Here is a 19,863-nt window from a genome sequence, read left to right as displayed (position 1 = left end):
ACGGCCCCTTCACTGCTTAGGCAGGTTGGAAGAAAACACAGCAGGGGCAAAATAAGTTCAAGAGAGAAAAATAGACAGGGTTTATTATGGATCTTACAACTTTCCATGTAAAGGGTCCCCTTGAGGCAGGGTCACTGCTCTCCTCTGTTGCCCTCTCCAGCTTCTCAAGCCAGTTCCCCAGCTGAGTGGGCTCCCAGTTTGCTGAGCTTCTGCAGGAGAGTGCCACGCAGCGCCTTGTCACCAACATTGTCCGTGATGGACTCCAGGAAGTGCCTCTCATTGGCTTTCCGCAGTGCATTGCTGGGGGATGTATCGGCGCTGCTGAACGTCTCATACTGCGAGAGGATCTCCAACGCCACCACCACCAGCGGCTTGCTGCACCCCTTGTCGGGCAGCATGGCAGCAACGTGCAGCAGGTGGCAGAACATCTGGATGCAAATGAAGGACACCTCCTGCGTGGAGGTCCTGTCCTCAGCAGGGGGCAAGGGGGGCCCTGTGGCATTCTTGACAGAGCCCAGCAGGTCCATCAGGCTGCTGCAGTACAGCCGGACCACATGGAGCCAAGCCTCTGCTGGCAGCCAGGTGGAACAGCTGGAGCTGCAGAGGAGCTGGAAGCCCCGCAGAAAGAGCACAGAGAACTGGAGGTAGCAGGCAAACGGCCGGAGGTTGAGCAAGGGCATGTACTGCACGTACTCCAGCGTGTACGGCACATGCAGAACCTGTCTCTGCAGAAGGTTTTCAACAACGTGCGTGAGCCTCTTCCATTCGTTGTGGCTGCACCAAGGGAGGACCTGTATGAGAGCCACCAGGAACCCTTTGCTGAAGAGATTCACTTCTTCAGGGTTGTCCACATTGACCGTGAGGAGTGTCAGCATTGTGTCCCTGAGCGCTGTGGACACACAGCAGCACTCCATCCATGCCAGGAGTCCACTGCCTGGTCCATAGGCTGGCAAAGGCTGGGATGTCCAGTCATCCTCAGGAAGCGTGCAAATCTCAAACAGTGTCGATGGGACCTCATTCTTGAAGTGGTCTCCATAAAGCTTCTTCAGCCGGAGACCAACAGTCCAATCTAGCGATGTCATCTTCCTGTGAAGCCAAGCCAGTGACTGGACCCACAGCTCAGGCGAGGGGGCAGTTTCTGGTCTTACCACCTCACAGAGCTGGCTGAGGATGTTCAGTATCAGGTCTTTAGTCTCCAGTGAAGGGAAGAGCTGGTCCCTAGGCTGATGCCAGTACTTTGTGTAACCATCTAGAAGCTTGCAGAGGCTGAGGAGAAGCGGGAATGGGTGACAGGACTTGATCCAGTGCTCTTCTGAACAGGACTGTATCCCCAAAACCTTACTGAGGATCTGCAGGCTCAGCTCAATTTGAGCAGAATCTGACTTCAAATAGGGAAGGACAAAGGCTTTGATCACCTCTGCAGGTGACACAAGTGGGACGGCTGAACTTGGCTGCATGAGAAAGGTCAGGAACGCAATGAACTGCTCCTCTTCCCTTGCAGTGGAAAGCCTCCCCCATACTGCCTCCTCCAGACACCTCACCACCAGGCTGTGTGGCCTGCCTGGATCATTGTGGGTCTCCAGAAAGCTCAGCGCTGGGAAGGAGCAGAGGATTTGTGCGAGGAACTGGTGTGCTCCTAGGTTGACTACAGCAAGATTACAAAGCTGCTTCACTGTGGCCTCAGGGTACAGCAGCGTGAGCCTGGCCACAGAAGCCACAGCCCTGGTCAGGCCTTCATCAGACACACTCTTTGTGATCTGGTTGAAAGTCACATTCAGGTCCTCCTGGAACCCCTCCATGACAACCTGCAAGTTCAGAGACAGGCCTGGTCCACCCCAGGATTCCAGGACACCTGAGACCACTTTGTTTTTGTCACTTAACGAAAGCTCAGTGTAACACTCCATGATGGCTTTGGTCACTTGCATCTGCAGCTCTCGGGCCTCCTTATCTTGGCGGAACATGGCAAAGTTCACCAGTGTCTCCAGCAATTTCAAAACTAGCTCTGGTTTCTGGAAGAGCGCTCTGTTTTTCACAAGGCAGTCAACCCAGTCCTTCGAAAAGGCCCAGGTCTTTTCAGATACAAAAATGGAGCACACCTCCACATGCCGGTCTAGCTTCTGCTCAATGATTGTCATGGCAACTGAAGACACAAGGTTGGTATCCAAATCCTTGCTCTTCAGGCTGGCACTGATCTTCTCAAGAAAGTCCTTGGTGACCTGTGTCAGCTCTAACACTACACGTGCTTCATCCTCACTCAGGTCTCTAACTTCTGAGAAGCAAACTAGGTTCTTCCCAAGATTGGTAAGAGCATCCAGGAGCCGATAGCTCTCATAGCAGGGCTCCTCAGAGCTGTTCAAGGTACCTTGCAGCTCCTCTCCCCAGGCATGCAACAAGCTGGAGAGGAAGTCCAAGCCAACAAAGAGCTCCTCACAAGAGAGCTTAGCCAAGGACAAGAGGCTCATGGTTCTCTCTGCTTCCTTCACCTTCTCATCCAGCCCACTGTGGTGGTACTTGCTTTCAGTGTCACTGGCCCAGAGGCTGATGACAGAGCTGATCTTGTCCAGGTACTCCGCAACAGGCAGGGGGTTTCCCTCTGCCTCTACCTCAGGGAACACAGACAGCAGCTCTGCCAGGTTGGCCAAAGCATAGCACTTCAGGCGGGGCAGGGCAATGCTCCTGTAGGTCTGCTTTAACCCCTCTATCAGGACCATGAGCAGGCTGGTGGCAGCAGGGGAGCTATTCAGAGAGCCAGGGTCACCCTTGAACCTCTTTGGGGGCTGGAGACCATCGTCCAGAGAGGACTCACACCCATGCTGATATATGAGAGCGCTGAATGCAGAGACTGTTGCATCTTCCTGTCCCTCTTTGTGCTTCACCACCTCCCACCACACATCCAAGAAGAACCTGATGTCTGATGGGGACGTCTCACTGGAGACGTACTCCACCAAGTGCTCCAGCTGGTGCCGGCACACATCCTGGGGCAGTGCCAGCAGCAGCTGCACGAAGAGCTGGGGCACGCCGAGGGCCTTGACCAGCTCGAAGAGGACAGTGTGGTTAACTTCGGGGATCATCCTGCCCACGGAGAAGAAGCCATCCTCCTTCCATCCCTGGTCCAGCGAGGGGGCGGGGGGGTCTGGCAGCAGGACTTTAGCCCAGACGATGGCCACAGCCTCCTTCTTCCAGAGGCTGTGCTGCAGCGCGGAAGGGCAGCGCGCTCCGATCTCCCCCAGGGCGTCGATGATGGGGGTCCCCACGCGCAGCCAGTCCGCTTTGCGCAGCTCCCGCAGCGGCCGCGGCTGGATGAGTCGGGCGGCCAGCAGGAACCCGCCGTGCAGGATGGCCGTCTCCTCGCACACGCCCCACGGCCCTGCGCGAAGACAGCGTTACCGCGGCCCGGCCCCGGCCGCCCCCCCCGGCCCGCTCCCGCCGCCCCGCTCCCCCAGCTCCCGCACCCACCGGGCTCCATGGCGGCGGCCGGCGCGCTCCGGCGTCAGCACCGCCCCGCAGCGCGCCCCGCAGCGCCCCCTGGCGGCCCGGCGGTAGCGCCGCCCGCCCGCCTGCCCCCCCCCGGCCCTCCCCGCCGTTAATTAGTGCGCGCGGAAACCCGGAACTCAATTAACTGGGCCGAGGAACGGCCGGCGCAGCTCTGCAAGGCAGGCACTCACACCGCCCTCCCGAAGAGCCTCCATTCATTTAAAGGCGATGCCGGCAAGCGGCTGGGCAGCAGCTTACACGCGACATTCCCAACATGATCGATACACGATTCCAAAAATCATCACTGAACTTGAAGCAAAGAGCTGGAACAAAAAGTCGGAGTGAGGAATTTTTCCAGTTTATTCTCAGAATATTCATACAAGCGCCAACAGGCCTCAGCGGCTTCCAACGCTGCCGATTTTGCCTACTTTTCTCTGTGAAAGTTTTACATCAAGAAAGATTACAAACCAGACAGCGTGCCTGACACTGACAACATCGGTAACTACTCCCTCTATTCCCAGCCATTATTCCACTAGCAAAAGCAGAGCAACTTCATTCCGACAGAATAAACCCTGAACCATTACTTCCAAAGGCAATTTCTCATCAAAAGCTAATTGCAAACCATGATACACTTATTTCAAGTTCCTGCCCAGCACCTCAGCAGGCAGTGCAGCGCCGCTCCGCACCCTGCGGCACAGCCCTGGTCCGGCCCGCAATGGGGAAGGCTCCTGGGGAAGGGGGGAAACCACCACGTCAATGAGGTGACCCTAGTGAGAAATGCACCACGGCTTCCAAGGGAGGACATTTCACCTCAAAAACTGGGGAAACACTTTGGAATGAAAACGGGGTTTGTTCCAGACAAGAATATTCAAGTGCTTTAGCGAGATAATTTCTCTGTTCCCAATAATCAGGCATTCGCTACGACAGCTGAACTGCTCAAGTTCCACATACACAGCCCCCCGCCTTCAGCTGACACATTTCCGCTGAAGCAGGGTACCTGCTGCACTCACAGCTACCCAAAAACCTCTTCTCTAAGCTGAAAATCCAGGATGGCTAAAGCCAGTTAGAGAACTAGATACCGTAACAAATCCAGCAACCTCTTTTTTCAAGTATAACAACAGCACAGAAATGTGCTGTTTGCCTCTTAACTGATGACCCCCGGTTTTGAAGCCACGTGCTCAACCTGCTCCTTACTGCCCAGCCTAACTGTTTTCTGTTTTAAGGGGAACATGCCATTTGCCTGGAAGGAGAGAGCAGCAGTAAGAGACACAAGCTTAAATCAAAGAAACCAACAAGCATGGGACATCATGGCACCCTCTTACTGGAAGAGGTAATGCAACACGTTACATAGGATTAGCATTTTTCTCAGATGAAAACCAAGGCAGGAAGGAGCAGTCCAGTCCTTTTCTCCAGCTAAGCTGAAGCCTTCTTCATTTTCTGTGCAGCAAACCATTTGTCGCTGTTGTCTGCTGCCATGGCCTGCACAAAGAAAAGCATTAACATGTTCAGAACAGGAGTCACCAGACACCTGGCTGCTCACACTCACCAGCCTGTCCCACAAACCCAGAGACTGATCACAAGGATACTTTATAATTTGGAGGAAACCCACCCTAAAGGATTTTTTGGGGATTTTTGGGATTTTTAAACACATACTAGTAAGGAATAGACACTGAAACCCAATGCTCTCTGCTGCAGCAAATCAATAGATGATATGGTAATACAAGGGCAAAACAAGACAGTTTAAACATGGCCTTCCCACACAGCTCTCGTTCCACACCAGAACCCCTCCCCGCCTTGGGAGATGTCCAGCTGTGCTGACGTTACCGCAGCTCAAAAATCATTTTCTGTAGTAACTGACACCAAAGCATTGTTAACGTGTCTGGTAACACATGCCACCACCCAGATGCCCCGAGGGCGAGGCTGGAAAACTCTAGCCAGGACACTAAGTGAACTTTAAAAAATTATTTGTCTTCTTTAGCAAGACTGTACAATTTGCTTCTCAGAAAAACTCCATGTGGAGCAAAAATTAGATTCTACGGGCACCTGTAACAAGGAAGAAAACGAATGAGCAGGCAGCATTACTTACATCGTCTAACAACTTGTCACCATTAGGGTCCACCTTGGACAGATCTCTAAATGCTTCGTCTCCCACAAAACAGATTTCATGGCCATCCTAAACAGAGTTTAAGAGCAGGTAAGTTAGATAAACAGCAGAGAGAAATTTAAATCCAATTTAATCACTATTTCCAAGATTACTCACAGGATCAGCCAAAATAATCACTTGCACCGTGGCTTTGCCAGGTGTGTCCAAGCTAACCAGAGGCGTTAAAATTTTCTGATTCTCTTTTTTCATCAGTGCTTCAATGTTTGGCAACTTAAACAGAAAACAAAACAAAAATCAACCCTAGTCAGATGAAGCTCAGATGCATCCAGGTTGTTCTCATTTACAGTTCCCCATTACCCACAACTCCATTGCATTCCCGCTGCAAAAAATAGAAATAAATTATCTGCTCTGTATTGTTTTGTTCACATCTGAGCTGTTTGCTAATACTGGAAATTAAACTTCCCACTAGTCAATTCTAGGAAATTAAAAGAGTAAGAGAAATGTGATCATTACCTCTTCCTTTGCACAGGAGAAAGCAATCCGCCCAAACGCTGTCCCGTGATCCACCACTCCTCCAACACTCTTCAACTCCAGCTTACACTGGAAAAGGAAAAAAGAAAGCCTGACTCACAAGGACGCTGTTCTTAGTGCTACATTCGCTCCAACTTTTCACTGATGCTGATGATTTCAAAGTCACCCATATGTGTATTTTCTGGCAAGCCAGAATTACCAAAGCAAACCACAGCTCTTTTTAATAAAATGCACTTAAGCATACAGAAGCTTTAATTAAAATGCACAGAAGTAAGTGCACAGTTACTTTAATTAAGAGCTTTTTTCCCTTTAAGGTTCTGTTCTCATGAAACGAGAGGTTTCTATGATGAGACACAACTCAAAGATCAGAACTAGAAAGCTTTCTAAGGACTAACCTGGTTATCTGCATAGCCTAGCAAAGCCCTTTGTTTCTCCTCATCCTTCTCATATATTTTCATTCCGAGCAAATCAGACCAGTAGTTAACAGACTTCTGCAGATCGGAGACACCGAGGGTTACCTTTAGCACAGGATCTTGAAGATTGCAATAATTTGGAATTAGTTACAAATATATTGTAGTTTTAAGCGCACGGTTTTACATTCTTGAGAAGTAACGAAGAAATAACAAAAACATGCTCCATTTCATAAAATGCTATTGAGACAAATGCACAGCCCGTTCTAACACCCAACTCTGAAATCTCTCTCAAACACCTGCAGGAGTGAGTGGGTATGTTTCACCTTGCTTGAGCTGTTCTTTGTCTTCCAAGTAGAATTTATAACCCCCTGGGGCTTCAGCTTCAAAAATACCAGTCGTGACTTCTTTGAGGGGCCACCCCATCTTCTTAGCATTGTTGACAGCTTGGCTGGACACAAGTGTTATGCCCTAGTGAGAACAGAACAGACAGATGCAAAATCCATAGGGTGGATGCTGACTAAGTCCCACCTTTCAGTAGTCTGCCTCTACAAACGACCAGAAACAAATCAGATTACTTTTTATAACAGATGGACCATATGATCTCCTGAGAGCTGCTCTTACTCCTACAAAATAAGCTTAACCTTAGGCACATCCCACATGTGTTTGGAATACGTTTATTTACTTCTTTCTTATCAGAAGAAATGTAAAAAGCAAAAGTAATTTTAAAACCTAATTCAGTGCGTTGTACAGAAGTGGAAAACCAAGTTCCTAACCGTTCTACCAGGTTAGGCAGACATCCGTGGCTCGAAGCCGCTGCTCCCTGACACCCTGCAAACTAGAGGAAGAACATTAGCTCAGGGGAAACAACGAGCATATACTCATAGATGAAACATGAGATCTTCATTGGCTCTCAGCTAGTAAACAACGAAGAAATAAGTAATAACAAATAAAAAAGTGTTTTCCTGCAGCAAGATCCTTCTTAGCTAACCATTCCACACTGGATTTGGCAGCAAATACCAGCTGTCCCACACACACAGTAGCTAAGAGATGGAGCTCAAGGAAGTGCTTCCTGGATCCTATGTGAGCAAAAAGCTGCTCTAGTTTCTGCTCTTCCAACTTGGAGACAATTACAAAAGCAAGGGTAAAAAGCATTTAAAGGACCAAACAGCATAAAAAAAGCAGCTGGTAACAATCTATATACCAAAAAAACTCCTATGATAAAGAGTAAAAAATGTTTATCATAAGATGACAGAATTTGATGCCAAGTCGGGTACCCACCAGAAAGTCATTGCCCAGGCGATATTCTCCAATACCGTAGTTGTAAGTCAATTCTGCGACAAAGTGATCATCTTCTGGCCCATAGCCCACCATTGTTTTGCTCCATTTTCCGTCATAAGGGCTGCAACATCCAGATTTAATTGTCATGAGTATTAGAAATAAACACCAAGAACTGCAAGTATTAGTGTTTCAAGGAGGAACTGCATTTCTAGAGGAAACAAATGGCACAAGCAATCCAGTAACCTCCCACCAAGTAGAAGCCGATACCTGTGAAGAATTCTCATTGCAGCTCAGCATGCAGCAGACAGGCATCCCCCCAGAGTCACTAGTTCTGACCTTGGGCTGTCATTCACAACCATACAACAAAAGCGATTCTACCTCCTTCTTAACAGCTTACATTTTAAGAGCACATGCTGCTCATTAGTGGGAATTACATGAGCACTTCCTTATTGCAAAGTAGGAAAAGCAAGTAGTTAGGCAGACTGGAGGATTGCTTTAATTTGTAGACAGGCAAAAAAGCCTTTGGGGCTACCAGGAGGGATTAACTCAATACCCTCTATAAACCCATGCACGTAAAATACCAATGTAACTGAATGTAATTCCAGGAGAGTTCAGAAATAATTTTACAAAGTTCAGTACCAGCCTATAGGTGCAATACAGCAACACTGGTGTTTCAGTGTAAACACCATACCAATGCAAAAAGGGGAACCGTTGCTTGCAAGGGAAGTACTTTGGGGAAAAAAAACCCAAGTAAGCGACCCCAACACCTATTTTACCTGTAAAATACCACTGCGTGGCTGGTGAGGGCTGGCAGGTGCTTTGTGAGCACAGAGGAGCGGGGAGGGAGCCAGGGCACTCACCCGTTGCAGCTGGCTTTGCAGCCCTCCTCGAACTCCTCGTGCCTCAGCACCTGAGGGACGGGGCGAAAGAAGTGAGCGGGGACACGGCCCTTCCCTGCCGCCTCAGCAGCGCCGGCGGAGCCAGGGGCGAGGTCCGGAGGAGGCGACGGAACCCGGAGCCCTTCGCGGCTGCCGGGGCCTCGCCCGTCGAGGTGGGGAAGCCCCCTGCCCCCCCGCAGCGCCGGCCCGGCCCGGGGAGCCCCGGGGCTTCCATGGCTGACGAGGGCGGCCACTTCCGCCGCTTCCCGCCTCGGGGCTCCGGCCCTGCCGCTTTTCCCGCTCGGGATCCCGCCGTTCCCCCCCTTCGCGGTCCCAGACACGCCGCTCTCCCCCCCGTCAGGGCCTCGCCATTCCCCCGGCCCGGCCCGGCCGCTCTCCCCCCGCCTCGGGGCTCACGCTCATGCCCAGCAGCTCCCGGTAGAACCGCGCAGTCCGGCCGCGATCGCCCACTTTGAAGACGAAGTGCAGCGCCCGCCGAGCCGCCATGCCGGAGGGTGACGCCACGGGCGCGCCCGCGCGCAGCGGTGACGCCGCAAGATGGCGGCGCTGGGGCGGCTGTGCCGGCTGTGCCGCTGGCTGCCGCGGCCCGGCGGCCCTGGGGAGGCGGGGGGGGCGCGGCGCGGGGTGCGGGCGCTGCGGCGGAGCCCCGTGCGGGTGCTGCCGCCGCAGAAGGAGCGGGCCGAGGCGGCCGAGGCGCAGCGGAGCCCCGGGGCGCGGCCCCCCCCGCCGCCGCCAGCGGTGGAGCGGAGCGCGGCCGGGCCGGGGCTGTGGTTCGAGAAGGCGGCGGCCGGTGACAGGAGGCTGGGGTGAGGCTGGGCACCGCCGCGGGGGGGGGCCGGGCACGGGCATGGGGGGCTGCCCCGCGCTGAGACCCCCGCAGAGCCGCCCGCTGCCACAGCTGCAGAGCTGGGGGCAAATTCCAGCATTTGGGGGGCTGGGCTGAGGCTGGTACCGGAACCGGCCCCGCCAGCCGCGCTGCGGGCACCCGGGCGTGCCGAGGGAAGGCCTGGGGGGCTGGCCGCCGTCAGGCCGAAGGCCTTGTTGGCGTCACGGCTGTTTTCTCTCCGTTAATTTCTCCACAGAAAAGTGGTGACCATCGCCAAGTCGAAGAAGTTTCGGGACCGCCACGGGAAGGTCCTGCTGGAGGGTCACAGGCTGATCAGGGACGCCCTGGAGGCAGGAGCTGTGCTGCAGTCTCTCTTCTTCAGCACTGTGGGGCAGCTGAACGAGCTGCCCCAGGCAAAGCTGAAAGGAGCCAACTTAATTAAAGTGAAATTTGAAGATATTAAGAGCTGGTCTGACCTCGTAACTCCTCAGGGGCTGATAGGTAAGCTGCCTTGAGAGCAGTCACAATGCTGCTCAAAGGGAAACCTATTTCACACTTCGTAAGCAGATAACGACTCTATAACCTTCCCCTAGATGTTCTGGCAGTGTGTCAAGGGGTCTAATTTGAGAGAATTCCCTTTTATTCATCCTGCTGCAGTAACTGTGAAAGTGGCTTCTAGAGTGCATTGAAGGTGCTAATGCTCATTTTTAATAGCACATTGCTCCGGCTTTGCTGGGAGATAGTTCTCCTTGTAAAGCGACAAACTCTTCTGAAACTTCTTTTAAGAGGTGCTTTCGGCAGCACATCTTTAGTGAGATTTGGGCCAACTAAATCAGAGAGAGCTCTCTCCTTGGGGTGTGTTAGGCAGAAGCCTGTCAGCACTTTGTCTCCTCAGGGGTCTTTTCCAAGCCTGACCATGCCAAGATGTCTTACCCTGTTGCTCAGCTAACCAGCTCCTTGCCGCTGCTCCTCATCTGTGACAATATCCGAGATCCGGGAAACCTGGGAACCATTCTGAGATCTGCAGCAGGAGCGGGCTGTGAGAAAGTGCTGCTCACCAAAGGTAACAGCCTTTCCCTGGGGAAAAAACAGTTTAGTTTCAGTAATTTGGGGGTAAGGCAGGGAGTAAGAGGTTCTTGAAGATGTTGTTCCCATGAGTGTGTAAGCAGTGCCCGTCACAGCCATGACTGGGTGCAGGAACAGCGACTGTGAATCCCGTCTTTGTGTGGGGGCTGCTGCATTGTCACCGTTTTCCCCCCTTCCATTTCAGGCTGTGTGGATCCGTGGGAGCCAAAGGTTCTCCGTGCGGGCATGGGGGCTCACTTCCGTCTGCCTGTCATTGCCAACCTGGACTGGGAATTTGTTCCCAAAAACCTTCCTGCCGGTATCCGGGTCTGCGTGGCTGACAACAAAGACCCAAGCGCTCAGGCCAAGGCCATGCCTACGCCGAGAGGAGCTGGCAGGGATGGCTCTGCTCCCCACAGCCCAAAGGCTCCTGTGAAATCCAAACCCAAGGCTGCTCCTGAGTGTGAGGATGAGGAGGGAACAGCAGATGTCTGCATCCCAGAGGTGGCTGCACAGTATTACTACGAGAACTGGACGCAGACTCCAGTGGCCGTGGTGATTGGCGGAGAGACCCACGGTCTGAGTCCAGACGCAATTCACCTCGCTGCCAGCACAGGGGGGAAGAGACTGGTCATTCCCGTGGTGCCAGGCATGGACAGCTTGAATTCCGCTATTGCTGCTGGCATTGTGCTGTTTGAGGGGAAGAGGCAGTTGCAGTGGAGGCACAAGCAGGAAGATGAGAGGCAGAAGTTCCCTGTAGTGGGCTAAACTGCTGAGGTTTGGGTGCTGAAGAAGCATCTCGTCCCCTTGGCATGCTGTAGAGTTAATAAAACAGCAGCTCGGGCTGTTTGGTTTGCATTAAATGAGTATCAAACAACTCTTGATAGTGCTGGAGCTGTGCCTCGGTGAGTGACTCCCAGGCCAGCCTGCGGGGGGGCTCTGGCCGCACGGTGATGCTAGTGAGAAAGGAAAAGCCAGCGGGTGAGAGCGCTCGCCTCTCCAGCAGCCGTTCCCGCTGCCTGGCTTTTCTCGCTCTCTCACCCAGCAGATCTGGGGAGGCCTTGGATACCTCGCTGTGGGGTCAGGGTGCAGCTGCTGCAGCAGTGTTTGCGCTGGCCCAGCCAGGATGCTGCTGTCAGCATGTGTCCTTCCTCTGGCAGCGCAGGGGCTGTGTGGCGTGGCCGCTGCTAGTGGTTTTGGGGTCAGAAAGGCCAAAGCAAGGTTTGCTTACCCAAACCCTGTGCTCTAACCAGCGATGAGAGCAGCAAACCAACCCTGCTGCAGGTGCGTGCTGCACACCGGGCTGGCCGCAGCGTCTCTGAGCTCTGGCATTTGTGACTCTGCTGCTGCTAGGAGGTGGCAGGGTCTGTCCCTGTGCAGCCACCTTGGCACCTCTCGCTCCGGCAGCTGGGTCTTGGCACAGATGAGTTATGAATGACGAGGGGAAGCGTGGAAAAGGAGCTGTGGGCACTGCCGCTTGCTGCGGCTGTCCATCTGAGGGGCGCTGGGCCCCAGGGAAGGAGACCGCCAGGCCTGCCTGCTCCTTCCTGAGGGTAACAGCTCTGCTTGCAACAGCCCACCTCCGTGGGACTGGGACGCCCTGGTCACGCTGGAGGCTCCCACCCAGGCTGCACAATGCTCTCCGCATTGCTGGCCAGCTGCATGTCCTGCAGCTATGCTGCCTGCCACCCGCCTTGCTGTGCATTTAAAAATGCCTCCTCTGTGCTGGCTGCCGGTCACACAACCAGCAACTTACCGCCAGGCCACCTCTGCTGGCTCCAGTTTTATGTTACTACACTGAAATCTGTTACATTGTCGACTGCAGAAATACCCAGAGATGGAGGTTCAGCCTCTTCCATGCCTAAGCTCCCCTATCTCAGCCGCACACCACACTGCCCAGGCTGGGGGCGTACTGTGCAGTCAGACAGCACATTACCTCGAGCATGAAATCACTCCTGCCAAGCAGTTCCATCTCCAGAGGCCAGTTCCAGCCCCAGTCTCATCAAATAGACCCAGAATAACCCAGTTCTCAGGCAGAAAATTGCTGCTTTGCTCCAGTTCCTACAGAGCAGCTACCAGAGCGTTTGTGACGGTGCTGAGCCCACCGCCTCGCTGGGAGCCTGAATCACAACATCCAGAGTGGAAACACGTTCTCCCTCTCAGCTGCTGCTGCATGACCAAATGCTACAGACCCCCCCAGTTTGTCAAACCCCACACCCGTTGCAATTGCCCCCAAACCAGCAGGCACCCACTAAGCACAGGCAGCGCATGTGCCTGGTGATGGTGGAGGCAACTGCTCAGCCTCTTCCACCGGCTGAAGTCCGCTCCTGCTCACTGCCGGAGCCCTTAACCCTGCAGTAGAGGGTAACTAACTCACTGAAAAGTTGATTTCCTCAAAAATCTCCAGTAAAGGGGCTAAGGGTTGATTTAGGGTAGGTTTCTTGCAGCCCAGTGCCCAGGGAGGTGCAGCAAGCCACAGCTCCCAACGCTGCCGCCATCCTGCAGCAGCCCACTGGCTGGGGGAGCGGCACCGCATGGGGCACCAACCCCCCGGCCCGAGGACGAGCCAGCCACAGGTAAGTCTGTGCTACACCACGCGATCCCGGCTCAGCCGCCGCAGCGCTGGGAGCTGCCGGCACCAACACCTACCCACGGTGTCTGGCTGAGGGGCTCCTCTTCCACAGGGGTCCCAGCTGAGCTCCCTCTCCCCAACAGCGGGACGCGGCAACCGGCACCTCCAGGGACAAGGTTATTATAACAGTTTTATTACAAAGTTCCAATCACCATGTACAGTTTTTACAATCTCACTTTTCGGGGGCTCAGCTGTGCTGCTTGGGTGAGGAAGGGATTATTTTTTTGTTGGGGTTTTTTTTTTTTTTTTTTGGTTATTTTTTAAAGAACAGCACCATTAATGTTGGGTTTGGGACACACCTACAAAAAACAGCTCAATCAACTAACATAGAGGGGAGAAGACAATTCATACCAGAGAGAGGGGTGAGAGGGGATGGGGAGAGCACAAGGGAGAGAGGAGAGAGGTGAGGGCAGCCTGGTGGTGGTCCTCCTCCTGGATCAGAGAGGGAGGGAAGGAGGGAATACCCACCTGTCCCGGGTGGATGGACCCTGGCACACACAGCCAGCGCTGCCTAAGGCTGTCGGTGCTTGGGGTGGGAGGTGGGAAACCCACCCGGAAAGGTCTCACCCCCAGGAGGAAGAGCTTGGCTGCGCCGTGGTCTTTCAGAGGTTGTCAGCAGTTAAGACTTTGTCTTGGCCTTGTCAGGGCACTTGCGTGGGAAAGAAGGATGGGCCAGGGGTGAAGTGGACAGTTTCCTTATTGCTTCCTTAAAGTCACTTAGTCAGCAGGGGTGGTAGGAAAGAAAAGAAGGGGGAGAAGGAAAAGAAAAGAGCCCCAAGAACCCCATCCACTGCCTGATGCATACGCTGGGAAGAACACCATGCAAAAAGATTTGCCTGCTAGCTAGTGTCGTGTATAAAGTAACGATACGGTAACAGTTCTGGCCTGGTTATTAGAGAATATACCACCATGAAGCACAAGCGAAGTCTCCAAACGCCAACAACTCCCTGCTGAAAGTGCATCTCAAGGAGTTTGCTTAGGAGAAGGATCCACTGCGTAAAACAAGGCACCACAAGAAGGTTGGATACTGGGTTGGGCGTGAGGACACGCTGGAGAATCCACAAGCGGCGGAAGAGAGACCTAGTTTTAAATAATGTCTGTTGGTGCAAAAGCCCCCTTAGATGGGCTCGGGCTTTAGCTTGTCTGCTAGAAAGTCGCTGACAAAGGCTTCCACGATTTCAGGTGTGATCTCCTCCACATCCATCACGTACTTGGCTCGGGCTGACATGTCCAGGATAGTGAGCAGGGGCGCAGCCTCCGGCAGGTTGGTGTAATCCCGCAGGGAGTCGGTCATGTCGTCCTGGAGGCCAAACCAAGAGGGAGAGAGAAGTCACTGGCCCAGCCAGCACACCAGGACCAGTTTGCTGCTTCCTCACCCGTGGTCCAGCCTGGAAGCATCTCCCAAGGCACTGGGCCTTGCACCAGCACCGCAGGACCACAAGCGTAGCAGGCAGCACCCACCTTGCTGCCCTGCTCTGCCCATCGTTTGTGTCAAAACCAAACCAGGCTGATTTATCCCAAGCTGGGATGGGACCGGGCGCTCCTCCAACCCTTTCCACAAAAGGAACAACAGTTCCCAGCACCTCCAGGCTGACCCACTGCCCCAGGCCACCCCGATCCTCTAGGGCAGGAGTGATTTTGGCATCCGCAGCTCAGGAGCTGGGAACAAGTGCTGAACGTGGGGACTTGCCAGTGGCCTGCCAACACAGCCACAGCCTCACTGCTCACCAGGGGTGGATGCCAAAGGGACCCGGGTGCAAGCCTGGAGCAAACCAGGAAACGGATGGGATGAAGAGCTGTGCTTTGAGCCAATGCTGAGACCCCACCGGCACATCCAAGTGTCTGAGGGCACGCAAACAGCCACAGGGGTGCTGAGCAGCAGGCGCAGGCTGCCCTCCCTTCAGCACAGCACAGCTCTGGGCAGAGGGAAGAATTTGTCTCCGCCAACGCTTTGCAATGCAAAAAAGCAAGCGCTGGGGCAATTCACCTCCCACTCTCGGCCAAGCTGACCACACGTGGCATCTGAAACCGGGTGTTCCTCTGTGGCCCTTTCCAAGGGCAGTAACAGAAATCAATCAATCTGGTTAGCGGCTGGTGGCTGCGCAGCATGTGACAGCGGCGGCTGGCAGGGTAACTCCTGTCGCGCCTCCCCTTCCATTGCAGGGGTTTCTGGCGCAGTCGGACCACGTGGCAGGGAAGGGTGAGCGGGGCTGGGCCCACCACCTCAGGGCTGGGGTGCTCAGCCACCCGCCACCCTCCACCCTTCCCACCTCCCGGCACAGGTGTTGGGATGCCTCATCCTTTAGCTGATCACCGCAAAGGGACCAAAGAACATTTTTAATCAATGCAAAACCAGCCTAGACGGCGCTGGGAGAGGAATGGGAGGCGCCTGCTCCAGCCGTGGCTGGGCTGCTTTGTGCACAGGGGCTGGCGGAGACCCGAGGCCAGTGCTCCCGGCTATTGAGGTGACGGATGAATGGGACGTGCTGGACGCTCCCCATTCTTCAGCCTGGCCGCCGCAGGGACGTCGGGAGCTGGATGAATAGCAGCAATGTTTCAGCTACAGCCGGCAAGCGGGAGAAAAACGCTTCGCAGGCTCTGGGGGAGGGGGGGCAGGTCCTGGACCCTCCCAAAATAGCCTTTCCAACAAGGAGCTTATTCAGGGGCATGGGGCTGAGCTGGGATGCTCAGAGACCCGTTACAGCGGTGGGAGCAGGAGCGCCTGCCCAGAGGGGGCCGACTGGGCTGCGGGAGGCAGTGGAGGGGGGCTTGCCTGGCAAGGGGGGCCAGGGTGCGGTGGTGGGGACCCTTTTGTGCGCAGGGCGGCTCCGGAGGGCCCCACTCACGGCACACTGCGGCTGTGACGTGAGCGTGCAGGGACAGAGCAGGCGCACGGCCATGCAGTGGCTGTCACCTGCCCAGGCCCTGAGCAGCGCCTTGGGAGAAGAACTGCAGGCCTGGGGAGGGGCTAGCAGCTTTTTTGACCCTTATACAAAACCTTCCTCATTTGCAAGCCAGCAGCAGCGCAAAGCACCTGAAACCCCGTTCCCCATTTTCTCCAGCAGATCCCTGGCTCTGAGCACCACAGCCTGCACATGCCCTAAATACCATCCCAGCCACCAACAGTGCGGCCAGCTCAGGAAACAACCCTCGTTTCACAGGGCGACAGGCAAGCAGTGACATGTCCCTGCCAAGACCCAGGGCAGAGCGGAGCTGGGATGCCCATGCTGCAGCCAGCAGGGGGAACACACAGCCCCGTGCCACCCTGCTGCCCCCCCAGCAGCTCCTGCCGGCAGTTTTGTCTGGCATCACCCCAGCCAGCAGTATCGGGCTGCCTCTTGCAGGCACCCCTTAGGGAAGAGGCTGGAGCACCAGTCCCTGCCCTCTTCCCAGCATGGGAAGGAAGGCAGCAGCACCTGAGCAAGGGCAGCACCAGCTGGGCCAGGCTAAAACCCAAACCCTGGCTCCTTTCCCCCTGCCCAGCCAGCTTTCCTACCTGCACAGCCTCTCAGGGTTTGTGGGGGCAGCAGGCAGGGCAGCATGGGGCTGGCAGCCCAAGCTCAGCAGATCCTGCTCTCTCCCACCTCCCCCACCCCCGCTCTGCCCATCCCCAACAGCTCCCACACTCGCTGTCAAGCTTTTCCACCTCTGAGCAAACGTGGCTGGGACCCCTTTGCCAGAAGTAATATCCAGCAATGAGAGCGGGGGACTGAGCCAGGACTCAGGTCTGGGTTTGCTCCATGGTCCCTGACTAGCTGCAGTAGCTCAGTGCCTCAGTTTACCCATCTGAACAATGGTGACAGCAGTACCCAACCCAGCTCAGTCCTCGTACAAAGACACAGCTCTGCGCTCTCCTCTTGCTTACCTCGCCTGCCACAAAGAAGAGCAATGGTGCCTCCTCTTCTTTGGCTTTGTACTTGGCAATGATTTTTTCAGCTATGGGTTGAATCAGTTGTTTCGCTGCCTCCGACTCTCCATCATCCTCTGAATCTGCAGGGCACAGAGGTGGGGAGACAAAACAAAAGAGGCAAGGCAAAAAGGAGGTTAGGATCAAACGGATGAAAACCGGCCGGGCGCTGGCAGCTCTATCCCACAGCACCACCACGCAGGAAACCAGAGCCTGGATGTGCAGCACAAACTTCAAAGCCCCACGGCTCTGTAGCAATTAGGGAGCAGCTGAAATGTGCTTTTTATGTGAGACAGGGAAACATGTAACAGAAGAGCAGCTCCTGCTCCCCAAATACTTCACTGCTCACTCCCTGGTGCCGTTGCTGAAGCACAGGGACAAACAGGCGCAAAAAAGCTGCTTTGCAGTTTGAGAAGCATCAGCATGTTTTGAAGACCAAACAAATGCACTGATCTGAGGCTGCCTGCCACCCCTGCCCGCCACCCACCATCCCTCCGCCTCGGGACGGCTGCTCAGCAGCTTTTCTGCTTGAGTCTCTGCGGCAGCAGCACTGTGAAGGCAGCTTTGATTTGACAGAGGTAGAGTAGAAAGAGATGGCAACATCAATCAAACACCAGCCACCACTGAAGTTCAAATACTGAGCTGGAAAGAGGAGAGACTGCGTCCTTGAGCAGCATCGAGATGAAATGATTTCAATTCAGGGACAACTTTTAGCATTAAAAAAAAAAAAAATAAGTAAGGCAGCAGAAAAGAGGCCCCTGGTCTCCCAGCTTGTGCAGCTCTTGTGGTCCCCTATGTAACCACCTGACACAGCTGGACCAGCCCCCAGCTGGGACCGGCAATGCCCGTGCCTGAAGCGCTCTCTGCCCTTGCTCCACTCGTCCCTGTCCTCCTCTCTGGCTTCTCCAAGCAAAGCAGGCAATGCCAGAGACACTGCACGCTGGATTTCAGGGTCTGTCCTGCGTGCATGACGGAGTTGTGGGGTGTCTGCAGGGATTGATTCTTACACAAACAGCTGCTGCTGGTGGCACTCCAGGCAGCCCTGCACACTCTGGCTAACGCAGCCCTAAGCCCTCCCGGGAAGGATGTAGACCGGTTGGGATTTATTCACAACTAGCACTGACTAAGCCCGCCATCTCCTGCAACTACCCTCTCCTGGGGGCGTTGCTGCCCATGCAGCACAGACACCAGTCTGCTGGGGGGGTGTCTCCCAGCAGGACACAGGCTGGCCAGGAGCCCTCATCCCCAGTGCCTGCAGCACCAGCTTTACCTCTGCTCCAGCACATCACCAGCAGGTTTCACCGAGGCCACGCATCCCCTCAAGTGTGAGTGAGAGCCCCCGCTGCCAGCCCAACAGCGCTCTCCTGACGAGCTGTTTGCAGCAAGGTGATAGACAAACTTTGCTCGGAGCAAGATAAAAATAACTCTTTCCAGAGGCCTGCAGCGCCAGCCCCTATCAATCATGCTTGGTGTGGCCAGCCAGTCCTCCCCGCGTGAGGAGAGCATTTTTGGCTCTGCGCTCACATCCCCTGCTGGGCTCTGCTGAATAAATAACCAGGGTCAAAAGGAAATCTGAAAGGGAAGAAAGGAAGAGAGTGAGAGCCATGTTATCAGTGCTGCAGAGAAGGGTGTGCTGCTCACAAAGGACATGTGAGGAAGCAGGCCACGAGCCCTGCCCTGGCCCAGGCCCCCTACACAACACCAGCAGGCTCGGGGCATGAAGGGCTTCTTCAGTCAGCTCCCACCACAGCTCCACAGAGCACTCATGGAACAGCCGCACTCCGCCCAAAAGCCCAGGACCCCTTGGCTTGCTCCCCTGGATGCTGTGCACACCCCTCTGCCACCCGCCAGGGGCTCAGCCTGCAGTGCAGCTCATCCTGGCTATGGCCCTCGCCTGATTTAACTGTCCATCCATTGCTGGCAGGGAAGCAAAGAGGAACAAGCCAGCTGTGCTTCAGATGAGCTCTAGGCCTCTTTCCAACAGCAGGGGAGCTTCCCATGTGGGTTAGCAATGGAAGAGGGACAGGAATTTTGGGGAAAAGCCTGCCCTGTCCTGCAGCCAGTGCCCCACAGGGGAATACCCACAGACAAGCTGAGCGCTAAAGAGATTTCTCTGACGGCCACAGCCCTGCTCAGCCTAGGGATTCAAGCCCTGAGCTGCGGTTTCCAGCACAGAGCTGTAATCCCTCCCAGAGATGCTTCCTCTGCCTCCTCTGGAATATCACGTGTGCCTGAAGTCCCTGCTCTAGAAAGCTTTTCCCGTCTCCACCACCACTGGCCATGACAGTGTATTTCTCGTACTTCCCAGCACGATCAGCATTCCTCTCCACAGCTGCCACTAAAGCATCTTTGATACAATAGCTCCTCTCCACTGCAAATTGTTACGCCATTGTAGCCCTCAAGTCGCTGGGTGGGAGACGCGTGGGCACAGGCAGGCTCTGGTAAACCTCTGCGACCCACAGGAGCCCATTTCTCTGATACAGACAAGGCTTCAAGTCTGTCAGCCCCCTTAAATCCTTTGGGGGACTCCACAGGGACCTCTCTCTCCCTACAGCCTCTCCGGACACGTGAGCGCATAGCACTGCTCTCAGCGATGGAATGGGCTGATGCCCCTTCCCACAGGCAGTGTTACCACCAGACGCAGGTTCTCAGCCCCGTGGCCAGTTCTAGCCGAGCTGGCAGGTAGCCCAGCCCCCATCCCAAGCACAGGCTCTGCTTTCCAAGCAGCAATGCT

The 19,863-nt window shown here is 54.8% G+C and overlaps 4 protein-coding genes across 7 annotated transcripts in view; 1 reads left to right on the top strand and 3 right to left on the bottom strand.

Annotated features, from left to right (window-relative positions):
- Positions 1-56: 56 nt before the first annotated feature.
- GEMIN4 (gem nuclear organelle associated protein 4) lies at positions 57-3,754 on the bottom strand. Of its 2 annotated transcripts, none has more exons than XM_040617823.1 (2): positions 3,666-3,754; positions 57-3,367 (listed from the first exon to the last, which is right to left on the bottom strand). In XM_040617823.1, the coding sequence occupies exons 1-2, from the start codon at positions 3,691-3,693 to the stop codon at positions 165-167; spliced, it is 3,231 nt and encodes a 1,076-aa protein (XP_040473757.1). In that variant the 5' UTR covers positions 3,694-3,754; the 3' UTR covers positions 57-164. The 2 variants fall into 2 exon arrangements, with proteins under 2 accessions (XP_040473757.1, XP_040473759.1); XM_040617825.1 differs by lacking the exon at positions 3,666-3,754 and adding an exon at positions 3,457-3,504.
- A 62-nt stretch (positions 3,755-3,816) lies between these two features.
- Positions 3,817-9,228, bottom strand: GLOD4 (glyoxalase domain containing 4). Of its 2 annotated transcripts, XM_040617841.1 has the most exons (9): positions 9,096-9,228; positions 8,661-8,710; positions 7,801-7,921; positions 6,846-6,990; positions 6,505-6,641; positions 6,092-6,178; positions 5,735-5,848; positions 5,561-5,647; positions 3,817-4,953 (listed from the first exon to the last, which is right to left on the bottom strand). In XM_040617841.1, exons 1-9 carry the CDS (start codon positions 9,183-9,185, stop codon positions 4,888-4,890), a joined length of 897 nt encoding a protein of 298 aa, XP_040473775.1. In that variant the 5' UTR covers positions 9,186-9,228; the 3' UTR covers positions 3,817-4,887. The 2 variants fall into 2 exon arrangements, with proteins under 2 accessions (XP_040473775.1, XP_040473784.1); XM_040617850.1 differs by lacking the exon at positions 9,096-9,228 and having other exon boundaries at positions 8,577-8,670.
- An 8-nt stretch (positions 9,229-9,236) lies between these two features.
- On the top strand, positions 9,237-11,453 carry MRM3 (mitochondrial rRNA methyltransferase 3). Its single transcript, XM_040617826.1, has 4 exons — positions 9,237-9,505; positions 9,782-10,026; positions 10,421-10,588; positions 10,796-11,453. The coding sequence occupies exons 1-4, from the start codon at positions 9,237-9,239 to the stop codon at positions 11,356-11,358; spliced, it is 1,245 nt and encodes a 414-aa protein (XP_040473760.1). The 3' UTR covers positions 11,359-11,453.
- A 1,881-nt stretch (positions 11,454-13,334) lies between these two features.
- NXN (nucleoredoxin) overlaps positions 13,335-19,863 on the bottom strand; it is a 54,012-nt gene continuing 47,483 nt past the window's right edge. For both annotated transcript variants that reach the window (XM_040617804.1, XM_040617811.1), the window contains exons 7-8: positions 17,088-17,212; positions 13,335-14,522 (exon numbers count right to left, since the gene is read on the bottom strand). In XM_040617804.1, coding sequence (XP_040473738.1) covers positions 14,340-14,522; positions 17,088-17,212 — 308 coding nt within the window. In that variant the 3' untranslated portion in view covers positions 13,335-14,339. The remainder of the gene's footprint in view (positions 14,523-17,087; positions 17,213-19,863) is intronic.

Source organism: Falco naumanni, chromosome 1 (assembly GCF_017639655.2).
Source record: "Falco naumanni isolate bFalNau1 chromosome 1, bFalNau1.pat, whole genome shotgun sequence".
NCBI classification, from domain to species: domain Eukaryota; kingdom Metazoa; phylum Chordata; class Aves; order Falconiformes; family Falconidae; genus Falco; species Falco naumanni.
This window is presented reverse-complemented; position numbering and strand designations above follow the sequence as displayed.

Coding starts and splice junctions, on each gene's coding strand:
- GEMIN4 (XM_040617823.1), bottom strand. CDS start 3,693: ATGAATGGAGGCTCTTCGGGAGGGCGGT. Junction 3,368..3,665: donor AGGCTCTTCGGGAGGGCGGT/GTGAGTGCCTGC, acceptor GTCTTCGCGCAG/GGCCGTGGGGCGTGTGCGAG.
- GLOD4 (XM_040617841.1), bottom strand. CDS start 9,185: ATGGCGGCTCGGCGGGCGCTGCACTTCGTCTTCAAAGTGGGCGATCGC. Junction 7,922..8,660: donor TGCAAAGCCAGCTGCAACGG/GTGAGTGCCCTG, acceptor TGGATGTTGCAG/CCCTTATGACGGAAAATGGA. Junction 6,642..6,845: donor CAAAGAACAGCTCAAGCAAG/GTGAAACATACC, acceptor GCAATCTTCAAG/ATCCTGTGCTAAAGGTAACC.
- MRM3 (XM_040617826.1), top strand. CDS start 9,237: ATGGCGGCGCTGGGGCGGCTGTGCCGGCTGTGCCGCTGGCTGCCGCGG. Junction 10,027..10,420: donor AACTCCTCAGGGGCTGATAG/GTAAGCTGCCTT, acceptor TTGTCTCCTCAG/GGGTCTTTTCCAAGCCTGAC. Junction 10,589..10,795: donor GAAAGTGCTGCTCACCAAAG/GTAACAGCCTTT, acceptor CTTCCATTTCAG/GCTGTGTGGATCCGTGGGAG.